This window comes from Ambystoma mexicanum, chromosome 6p (assembly GCF_040938575.1).
Source record: "Ambystoma mexicanum isolate Mex_15411 chromosome 6p, UKY_AmexF1_1, whole genome shotgun sequence".
In the NCBI taxonomy this organism is placed as follows: domain Eukaryota; kingdom Metazoa; phylum Chordata; class Amphibia; order Caudata; family Ambystomatidae; genus Ambystoma; species Ambystoma mexicanum.
In genome coordinates, this window is record NC_090935.1 from 540465643 (window position 1) to 540477592 (window position 11950).

At 41.7% G+C, this 11950-nt stretch overlaps 1 protein-coding gene across 1 annotated transcript in view; it reads left to right on the top strand.

Annotated features, from left to right (window-relative positions):
* SHISAL2B (shisa like 2B) overlaps positions 1–11154 on the top strand; it is a 371262-nt gene extending 360108 nt beyond the window's left edge. The window contains exon 3 of the mRNA XM_069626542.1: positions 10832–11154. Coding sequence (XP_069482643.1) covers positions 10832–10899 — 68 coding nt within the window. The 3' untranslated portion in view covers positions 10900–11154. The remainder of the gene's footprint in view (positions 1–10831) is intronic.
* Positions 11155–11950: the final 796 nt, after the last annotated feature.

Here is an 11950-nt window from a genome sequence, read left to right on the forward strand (position 1 = left end):
TTGGCCCAAGATTTATGGGCTGGATACAGGCCCTGTCAAATTCACCCTCTATGACCTAATAAAGATCACTAGAGGCACTAGGCAGGGCTGCCTATTATCACCATTGATCTTTGTCCTCTTGATGGAACCGTTTGTGAACAGATTAAGAGCCAATAACAAGACCAAGGTGATTCAGGGGGAGAATATGCCACACAAAATTGCTCTGTATTCCAATTATGTGTTGGTTTAAATGAAGGAGGCTATCTATGCTCATGCTCCCTGTGCTTTTAGAAGAACAGGAATTATTCCAGGAAGCCTCAGGATTTCTGGTCAACTATTATAAATCTAAAAGCTTTGTATCCGAAGAATGACCGTCTTTGCCCGAAACTTGGGGTAGTGAAAAATGTACTTGGGGAAACAGACTCCCTGTAATATTTGGCTGTGAAGATCACATCAAACATAAGCGGTCTTTACTATAATAATTTCCCAAAACCATTTATTGATTTGGCCCAAGATATGAGGAATTGGCAAAAGCAGGAGATTACCTGGCCAGGGAGAATAACAACCTAAAAGGTTCATGCCCTGCTCAGACTTGTATACTTCTTTCAAAGTCTGCCATTCAAATTTCCTTCTGGGGCATTGAATTCTATTAAACAGAACATTATATTGTTTATTTGGGCAAGGGAAAGGTCAAGGGTTTCTATCAAAATCCTGATTGATAGAGACATAATCAGTGACCTGGGTGTACCCAGTATTGGGCACTATTTGGCAACAGCTCATGCCATCACAAATTATTGACTGGGTGCACCCCAGTCCTGGAATAAGGGGGAGTGAGGTGGACAACACGTTTCCAACATTCCCCTGTCTAAATTGCCCTTGCTTAACAAAATGGGTGTAGAAGCAGGGGGAATTGCTGGCATAAACATACATCCCCTTAGGCTATTGTGACAAGCTCAGGAGAAAATGGGGGTGGAACCTGGTGATGATCCTTCTTCTCCAATTACTGGCAATATAGAGTTTTCATCCCGCTTTAGGAGCAAAGACTTTGCAGGTTGGGTCTCGAGGGCTCAAAAACATTGGCAGATTTTTACAAACAGGAAGTTCAATTGACTTTCGCTAAGGCCAAACAAACCATCAGTGTTTTAGAAATAGAGAGATTTCAATACATCCAAATATGACACTGGTCCTCGACACCAGCAATTATGAAAGCGGTTACCTGGCAAGCCCTAACCCCAGAAAAATTCCTTAGTAGAGGGTATAACTAAAGGTCAAAACTCCAAGTTATATCCCATTATGGATAGAGTGGAGGTAGATATACATATTCACTGACAAAACTTTGTTAAAAGGACGTTATGTTTAAATTAAAACTGCCCCAGAAAATGTCCAGTTATGATAGGCTAAGCAACCATAACTTGAACCACCACTGTGCACTGCTAAGACCAACACCCAGGACATGAAAGATGACATCACAAATGTAATTGATGACATCACTAATGACATCACATATCTGGGCGACTTGTTTTTGTTTACTGGCATGGTTAGGCTAGTTTTTGTTTTTACTGACAATAAGAATTTCCAAAATTTAAAATGTGCTAATAATCTACACATTAACCTTTTTATATGTTCTTAAAATACTTTCCTTAGAGTTTAATCTGCGCTCATACATGGGGAAATAAGCACGCCTCAAACACACAATTAACTTGTGTACATGATGATTAACTCTAATGTTATTGTCATGTCAAGTCATGTTCTGTTGTTTCTTTATTCCTACTTTAGTTTCCCTGTACGTGCCTCTAATTTGTATGCATTGCGCATTTTTATATGTATTATTTCTACTAACACAAGTGTGTGGGTAGTTTTCAATTTTTACCTATTTATTCCATGTTTAAAATTACTCAAAACTCTCATAGGTAGCATTTAATATTTTGCTATCAGAAATTACAAGATTCAAAATATTGTACTTCTATAGTGCATGCTGCAACGTTTGCCGATATGTATGTATGATTAGGTTCCTCTACTAACAACAACACTAGAATGTAATGATTTATTTACATGAGAACATTCTTTAATGCATTAAGTAGTTCATAACAGTTCTCCCAATCACCCCTAACATCTTGTTTCCAACATTATAAACTCAACCTCTTGTAGGCATTGTTTATTAAAATTAATTTAATATGTGATGTCATCAATGACATTTGTGATGTCATCTTTGATGTCCTGGGTGTTAGTCTTAGCAGTGCAAGGTGGTGGCACGAGTTATGGTTCCTTACCTTACCATAACTGGCAAATTCCTGGGGGTTTCCGGTTTTACTTGGAACAATAACGTCCCTTTAACAATGTTTTTTCATTGAATTTCATAGTTTTTTATTAGTGCAACTTAACCATAATGTCCGCTTAACAAAGTTTTTTCAGTGAATTTCTTAGGTTTTTATTAGTGCAACTTAACCATAATGTCCCTTTAACAATGTTTTTTCAGTGAATTTAATGGGTTTTTACTAGTGAACGCTAATTTCCTATAACTTACTTATATCATACTTACCCCAATTTAGCACATTTTTTGTCCAATGTACAAAGTTTCACCTTAGAAATCTGCCATTCCCCACCCTCTAGCATCTTTTTGAACACTTCTACCCTTTTTGCAACCTTTCCCACTGTTTTTGTGTTTCCACAGGTTTGCAAACATCTGACATCATTGCAGACTTTCCTGACAGTGTCACATGTACACAGGCTCGCGCATGGCATGATAACATGTTTGCGAATGCGTCTGCACTTTGCAAATGGGTCCGTGCTTCGCGAACAGTTTGGAACTGCATTTTCAGCTGGTGTGGGAACTTTGAAGCTGAAAATGTACCCTTTCACAGCTCATACACCTATTCTTACTCATTATCCATTAACAATCCATCACAGCACATACTTGGAAGAATATTAGCATAACTGCTATTTATCTTAAAAATGGTATCAGCTATTGCCATCCCTCCTCCCCAAGAGCCACCACCACCATAAACTGGAGGACCTACACAACAAACAAAGTGCAGTGCTTCAAAAGACAATGAAGAGGACCAAGAGGATGTAGTAGAGGAAGTGCCTACCTCTAGCACCCAAAGAGAATCATGGGTGCAGCAGTTCTTTACCACTGTTGGAATGTACCAAAGGCTAAAGCTACCAAAGTGAAATGCACTGAGTGCAATGGTGTACTCAGTCGCAGACTACCTGGACAGTACTCCTACGGGACCACCTCCATGTGCCGCCACACCAAATCCAACCACCGCAATTCTCTCAGAAAGATTGTTCCTTTCTTTGCAAGTAGTAGGCTGTCTTCCTCCACCTCATCTTCCTCAACCAATACTGTAACCACACCGCCTACTTCGTGGGACACAAAATCCCACCAGCTACCTTGCAAGCAATTAAAGAGGCTGTTGATCCACATCTTTCGAAGACAATAGTACTCTCTATATAATGCAACACACCGTTCCAGAGGGGGGAGCAATTTCGATGTGCTTTTCAAGCTGTTATCAAGGAGCATGAGAAACACTGCCCCCTACCTTAGATGTAACACACACGAAACGTTATCCCCTGTCCACCTGCTCCTCCATATTTGTAGTTGGTGCCTCTTCCCTCATTTCCCTCCACATCTTACTTTCTGACCTCTCCTGCAAAATCAAATAAAAAACACCAAAAAAAACGTTCCTTTAGGAACCAGCTTTCGCAGGTAAAAAATAGAACGAAAAAAATAATCTTATTGACTCAATCTGCTTTACATTTTTCAATAAAGTAGTTAGACTCAATAAGATTATCCAACATTTCCATTAGCATTTTGTGATATGCTAATGGGAATAATGGACAATTCTATACTAGAGGAAAATATAAAAGGACAGAAACTATTATAATACTTATATAATACTCATCTCTAGCATACCATAAGGACCATAATGGATGGACCTTTATAACTATTTGCGGTCTCCGCAGTCCCCTTTTCAGGCCATGGATCATTAAAAGACCCAGATGTCCTACAGAAGAAGGCTCAACCATGAACGCAGCCCAACCAAACCACCCCTATTATTCACTGCACATACCCTGCATCCTAGCTCAGTATCCACTATACCCTCATAATGTAACCAATGGCCAGTGCTCATGGTTTGCGGCCATGGCCAGACTCCAAATCCTTGGGGCATGGGCTTCGGCCAATGCTGCATTCCCCAATAAGCAAATCAGAGTAGACATTTGCGTTTTCCGAGGCCCAGTCCCACTACCCAGACACCAAATGTATATCACTAGTTTTTCTACTTACATTCTTACACTTTAGAAAAATAAAACACAAGACATATTTCCAATAACATGCTTTCAGGTCCTTGCTAATGCTCGTTGTGCAAGTTTGTTGTAATCTAGTCCACCCCTTCATGTCATAACCGCAAGCAGAATATTTTGTCCCATTTAAACCTACTGCTTCGGCCATACCGCATGCCCCAATAAGCAAATTACAGTACACATTTCTTCTTGCTAATGGCCAGGCCCATTGCCCAAACACCAATGTTATATCACTGCGATGTGTACTTACATTTTCACACTTTCACAAAAATAAAACACAGGACATATTTGTAAAACCATGTTTTCAAGTTCTTGCTCACCCTCCTTGTGCATATTAGCTGCAATCCCATCCAGCACTTCAACATATACCCACAAGCAGATATTTTTTTCCCATTCAAACCTATCCCAATTTCGAAAAACCTTAGCAAATAGCCGGTCCCTGGTGGCCATGCCCACTTTAACCCCATTGCTTGTCCCTCGTGGTCATGGCCAGTGGCCAGATTGTCCAGGACATGGCCTTTGGGCATAACCCGGGCAATCTGGCCGCTACCCATTGCCACAGGTTATACCTGTTACCAAAGGTATATCACCATTTTTTGTACCTACATTAGGACAGGTCTCAAAAAATAAAACACGGACACATTTGCAAAACCATGCTTTCAGGTCCTTGTCAAAATGTACGTGCAGAAAACAGTCATATATCTTATCCCACACTTGACAAAATCCATTCGGACTTTGCACAAACATTCAAGGTTGGGTCTATAATCTTTTGGAAAACCTTTGTCCACATTCATCAAATGGCAACAAAGTTATAAGCCATCTAAAAATGTTGAGACCCCCATTTTATTTTTCCCTCTCTTGACAAAATCCCACCAAAATGTTCAAAAACATTCATATCTAGGTCTAAAATCTTTTTGCAAGCTTTTTTACAAATTCATCAAATAGCACCACATTTATAAGCCTTTAAAATATTTTGGGACCCCCCTGTCTAATTTTGTTCCCACCTTCGCAAAACAGCACCACACTGTGCGGAACGATGTAGAGTCAGGTCTAGAATGAAATTCCAAAATTACATGCAGTTTCATTGAGTGGCGCCAAAGTTATAAGCCATCCAAAAACTGTTTTTCACCGAACCCGTAATGCAGAAATAGGGATAGATGTCCCCGAACATCTCAGATGCCCTGGACATTCGGACTGTTTGCGGACTTCACAGGTGAAAAAACACCCATTTTGGGGGATTTTTAAGGCCATATCCTATCTGATCCTCATCACCCATCACATCCCCAGAAATTGTTTCATTAGTTTGACAAGTGCAATGTTGTGTTTTTTTATATGTGTTCACTGCAGTGTTCACGGACTACGACGACTGTCCGCGAATCCAACATTCCGGGTGTTTCCAAAAATCAGACGCACCTCACACTTTTCACCATCAAATGAGAGGGCGCGCCCGATGTCCGCAGACACCACGCCGTCCTCTGGTCCAATCGTAGCCCGACCGCCGACCAAACAGGGAAGTGAGTCAGCAAACCGAACCCAAACATCACCATTTGTTTTTACCTATTTCTTGGCTGTTTTAAAAAAAATACTGGATGGATTTACAGCCAATTTACAAAAGCACGCTTTTGGGAGCAAGCCGCCACTCCTGATACAAATTTGGTGAAAATCCGACCAACGATTTGGCCTGTAGGCCTGCGCATCATGTGTTTTACATTGCATCTATGGGAAAAATCACACATTTTGGGACCCCCCTATAACTTTGCTCCCCTTCCATGAAACCTCACCAAACTTCATAGGATCAATCTAGACAGGGCCATATACTTTTCCTGTGAGGATTTGTCCAGGGGGGCAAAGTTATAAGCCTCCCAAAAAGTTTTCTATGGGATGAGCAACTTAACCATAACTACAGGGCCGGTACCAGAGGCCCTGTAATATGGTAAAGTGGGAAGAAAATTTCCAGATGGAGATTGATAATGAGTCCTGGTTGAGAATCTGCACAAGGACAATTAAATCGTTGAAATACACGACAATAAGAGCATTCACACATTAAAACACATTGCTGTCGGTATTTATACCCACAGGATAAAAAATAGGGACCATTGGTCACATGTGATGGACATGTCCACTTACACAATATTACTGGAAAGAAACATTGGCTAACATAGAGGATATCAAGGAGGTTGTGCTGTCAATGGACCCACTTGCTTGGTATTGGGAGATGGAGACGAGCACGGTATGTGCCCTACGTCAGATCGTGTTGCCACCCTGCTGACCCAGCCAATGTTTTCTGTGAGACTGACCATTGAAAAGCAAGCAGGGTCTAGAGCGCATACCATTGTGAAGCAAGATGTGGGAGGTTTGGGGGATGGAAAAACTGACGGTGTCCATGTTGGGGATCACAACATTTGTTGAAATTTGGAGGCTGTTCAGAGTTTTCATTGTCGAACGAACAAATTCGGCACAGACTGATCTTAACCCGGCACAATGTGTTGGACTGAATAGTCAGGTAGAAAGCAGGAATGAACTAAACATTATATTGTCGTAGGGAATAATGCTGGAATAGACCATATGGCTTCTCAGATGGGATGACAGAGGGGGAAAAGGGAAAGAGCATATACTAATACACTGAGATTCATGGATATAAGGTACTATTGGCTCACATGATATACAGAATATATGAAATGCAATGGAGAGGGCTATCATGTAGTGAAGGGTTGGAGATTTTCTTTTGTAAAAAACATGTGTGTTGAACATTGTATGAATTATATGAAAATGGTTATCTAAATAAAGTATGGTTTAAAATTATTGATGCAGCTAAAATGTATGTATTTAAGTGCAAAGCTTGTTTGTGTTACCTTTAAAACTACTGTCAATTTACAACCATGGTATCCCTACACCTCCGAGTCATTTGATATTGAAGGAGTACTTCCCAAGAAGAGATACTCTACTACTTTAATCTCGCTGTTCTTAAATCAGTACCATATTAAAAGTAGACATTTGGGTAGTACAGTTATTAATTTGCTCTACTCCAGCAAATATTACTAACATAAATGAGAGGGAATAATTTCCTGAGTCGCTTTATTCTACATATCACAACAAACATACTGTCAGTGGAACAAAACAAAAGGTAGGCCTTGACCGTGCCAAATGGTAACGGAAATGGCAGGTAGCCTTTGCATGTCAACTGTGTGAAAAACAGGTTTATATTGCAAGGACACTGTGGTATCAGGACAAGAGTAGATAATGCGCTGTACTGACAGAAGTTGTAATCTTTCTAGCACATGGGTTGCAACCTGCATTTAAACAGATATTTTCAACTCTGTCTCCCAAGATCCCTGCTTGTTGACTATGCTGCCTAGGGCAGGCGAAGTTGCAAGGCCAAACATCTGGTGATCCAAAGGTTGCGGAACCCTCCTGCAATGTATCTGAAATTGTAGATTCTTTGCAACAAAGAACAATCAAGTATGTATGGATCGAGATTGGCCCATTCAAATGATTCCGATACCACAGCCCAACACCCAAACAGAATTTGCCTGCAGCGGCCAATCTTAGGGCCTGCCTAAAGGAGATGGGGACTGGGTGGGCCTACATTGGCTTAAACTGATTGGTGGGAAGACAGAGGTCTTAGTTGTCGGACCACCTTCAGCATTCCATTCCTGGACACCTGACTATTGGCCCCCTTCTTTAGATTCCTTTCCTCAACCTGCACCTATGGCAAAGAATGTGGGTGTCAAGATACTGGCCTCCCTCTCAACTGAGGCACAGGTCAGTGCAGTTGGCCAAAGATGCCATTTTAAGCTCCGAGTCCTGCGCAGGGTGCTTCCATTTTTGCCAGTTGCGCTGCAGGCCCCGATGGTGGTCTCTTTGATTTTGACCTCATTGGATTATTGCAATTCCCTGTAATTGGCTCAGCCAGCTTCCTTGTTGGATAGGATGCAGATACTGCAAAATACTGCAGTTCAAGCAGTCCTGGGCCTTTCCTTTCGTGAACATGATTCATCAGGTAGGCACTGCTTGCATTGGCTTTCGGTGGCTCAGCGAGTGGAGTTAAAGGCGCTTTGCCTATTCCACCGTGCTTTTAATGGCCTGGGGCCTGGTTATTTGCATCATACGTTATTTTGCTATGTTCCATCACGCCCACTTTGTTCCTCTAAGGATTTTCGGGTTGTAGTGCCAAGAATTTGCCAAGCTAGGCTGGGCGGCAGAGCTTTCTCTGTCGCCGCTGCCAGTTTATGGAATAGGCTGCCTTTGGAGCTCTGAAGTATTTCTGATCACTTGACCTTTCGTCGTCATCTGAAACCCTTTTTATTCCAGGAACTGTGAGCGCCATGATGCTTTCTGGTGTACATGCACTATATAAGACTGCCTAACATAACAACATAACATAACATGATACAGTATGTGAAAGCACAGGTTCGTAGATTCATATGGAGGGCTAACGCTTCCAGAATGGAGAACATATTTTTGCAGCAGCGGAAATGTGCTGGATCCTAAAATGGCAGAATGAGGAGGATTCATCCAGTTGGCGCAAAGCCAAAATGGCAGTGATGAGGCCATTTAAACTCCATGATTTTAAAGCCTTCACATCAGCAAAGATCCCTAAACACATCATGAAACACGCTCTAGTGGGAATCACACTTCAGAGCTGCCCTCGATCTTTAAAACACATGGGGCTGGACATGGAGAGCTTTCCTCCGTTGTTGAGCATCTCAACGAGACTAAAATTACAATCCAGCCACCGGACAGGATTACATTATGATGCAATATCAGACAATGCAAGTAGCAAACCTGTAGACAGACTTTGCACCCAGACTCTTCCTAGAGGTCAAAGATGTACTGTGGCTTACAGAAGGGAGACGGCTAATTCACAGAACAATCATAACGATAGTCGATCAAACAATATCTGATAGCACACATGAAAGAGAGTCGTCTACCTGTGAAACAGTAATGGTCCAGAACACTCACGGCTTTCCCAGACTTAAAGACTTCTACCCGTTTTGTATCTCAAATAATGCACAGAGGAACCTGACACTGGCCACAATGTGCTTAGAGGACATAGGGGCACAACTAGGTAGCGAAGATGTATAGTTTCTTTTAACTAATTAAAAACTGTCCCGCAATACAATACAAGCTCATCCAACGTCTATAGTTTACACTGAGCAAGATTTGCTCTATGAAATTGAGAAAGAGGCCTGATTGTTGAGGGAATATGGTAAAATGGGCACATTCGGTCGCAAGATGTGGGCATGTCCAAAGGTTCAATCCTTATGGAACTCTGCGCTTACTAAGATCAAACCAATTAAGGGGAGTTCCCTGTGCTTGGCAGCAGCGTTTATATCTTTCAGACAAGACATAGATTCATGTCCTGGGAGGAGGCTGGTCCACATTATTTTCTTTGCTACCCTGATGACCATCTTGATTTACTGGAAATTCAAAAGACCCACCCAAAACACAAATCTGGGAAAGAATCAGATCACAGCTGTGTCACCACGAGACACGCAGTTACAGAGAAAAATATGGCTGACCAAGCTCTGATGGACTCTGGGATTTATTTGAGGATTTCATATGAGACTGCCATTCCTTTCCTGTACGAACATGGAATAAAATCCTACATAAGGTCACCCCCTTTAAGTTATGTTCTGTTCACATACATGAAATAAAATGTTGTGTTAGACAGCAAAGAATACAGAGACATGAGTGCAGATATATATGGTATATGAATATGGTATATGGTATTCATGCCCGCTCATAAGAGCGGACATGGCCGGTAACGTCCCGCCAGCCCGAGCTAAGGCACGCCCAAGTGAAATGTTGACCTCAGCTCGGGCTGTGGTCCATTACCGGCCATGTCCGCCCTCCTGAGCAGGCAAGAAAGACATTCACACCCCAGGGTTCATCATGGGGTGCGAATGTCTTTCATTATTCTTCCTCAGGAGATACGCACTGCTCACGCAGCCATTCTCCTGAGGAAAAAGACACAAAAAAAGATTGCTGCCGCCATATGGAAAAGGTATTTTTCCATGTCTATGTTGGCGGCCGAGAGACGGGAGAAGCGCTGGGACCAGAGCACAGAGCTGCGGTCCTGCGGGTAAGTGGGGATAGAGGAAGGGGTGAGAAAAGAGATTGGTGGATTTTTGGGAGAGGGTTGGTGGGGAAGCAACAGGGGGAGTTCTCCCTGTTGCCTCCCGGGAAAGGGCCTCGGGTGGCTGGGACAGCGGGCTGAGAATATCTATTCTCGCCCGCTGTTCCAGCAACCTGATTGACTGAGCGGCCTTCCCCAGGTGGGAATATGCAAGAATCACCATACGTTTTCATCTCCCATAGTGGCATGCTTGATCAGACAGCATTATGTACTGCCAACTGTATTTGTTTTTTGTCTGCTCATTTTATAATTTGTAATACCCTTGTTAGCATCATGTTCATTTCAACTCAGAAAATCACTGTGATGTCTTTGCAACGTTATATACTGAATGGTGTAAATTTGATGTAAAAAAAAAAGACATTCAACAATAAAAAAGAATTGACACTTTCTTTATTTTATCCCCATTAGAAGCGGAGATTCAGATGGAGAGATCTTTGGCTCCAAGACACATGGAGTTGCTGAATCGTGATCTTTGAATTCAAAGAAATGCAAAGGATCATTAGTGGTCCCTCAACCCCTACATCCTGGACTCCTTCACTGGACAGTAAATGGGATTTAGACAAGTGGACCACTTATGTCTCCGCAGCAGACATTGTTTCTGGATTAAAATGTAGAAACTAACTTACCAAATTCGAATCCTACATTTACCATTAAACTTGTATTTTATAGGATTCGAAGACTCTAGCTAGTCTTTTTTAGTATGCCATGGTATTCATGGTAAGCAGTATACTATATGAAGACTATTCAGCATGTTGAATACTAGTCTATTACTCAATACTAAACAAATACTTGTTTATAGTCTTTAAGTCTTCATTTAGTATTGAATACTGCATTACCACTATTGACCACTACTGAGAAGACACAAAAAAGATGAAAATAAGATCTTGCATTTTGGTGATGATCTAAAGGTGTTAGTTCATTCAGTCAATCCAGAGAAAAGGGAAGAAGTCACACGGTGCTTTGCTCAGCGACAGCACCTCTTTTGAAATGCCTAAGACATGTATTTGGAATTATATTTTATTTCAGTGCAAATATTTAACTCCAGATTCTCAGGTTCTTTTGGATAAGGGCAATATTTGCATGGTATGAATATGTAATCACATTTCCTTGATATTTAAGGTGAGAACACACAGCACTTTATAAAACACACAGTGTTGGCATTTCTGTGAATTCCTATGGTGAGGTTATGGTAATAAGCGGGTTGGTGAGCTGTCATCAATGAATCTTGCCTGTGATCCGTCTTAATCAGCATATAAGGGTCACCATCATGGACGTCTTTACGGTGAAGAAATGTAATCTGTTTCCTGAGATCCGCGGAGTCAGTGCAGCCTCTGGTAATCTATATTGCCAAGCAATACAACCACAGGTGGCGTGAAACGTTGGAAATTCCGATCCACATTAAGAGGAAATAGTCTAGTGTATTATTGGGAGGCAGGGTGCTTCTGTAAAGGAATGCAATGAGAGGCCAGGGGACTATTATCTGGCAGCACTCCCAGTGCTCAGAAACAAGACCTTCGCTTTGTGCGT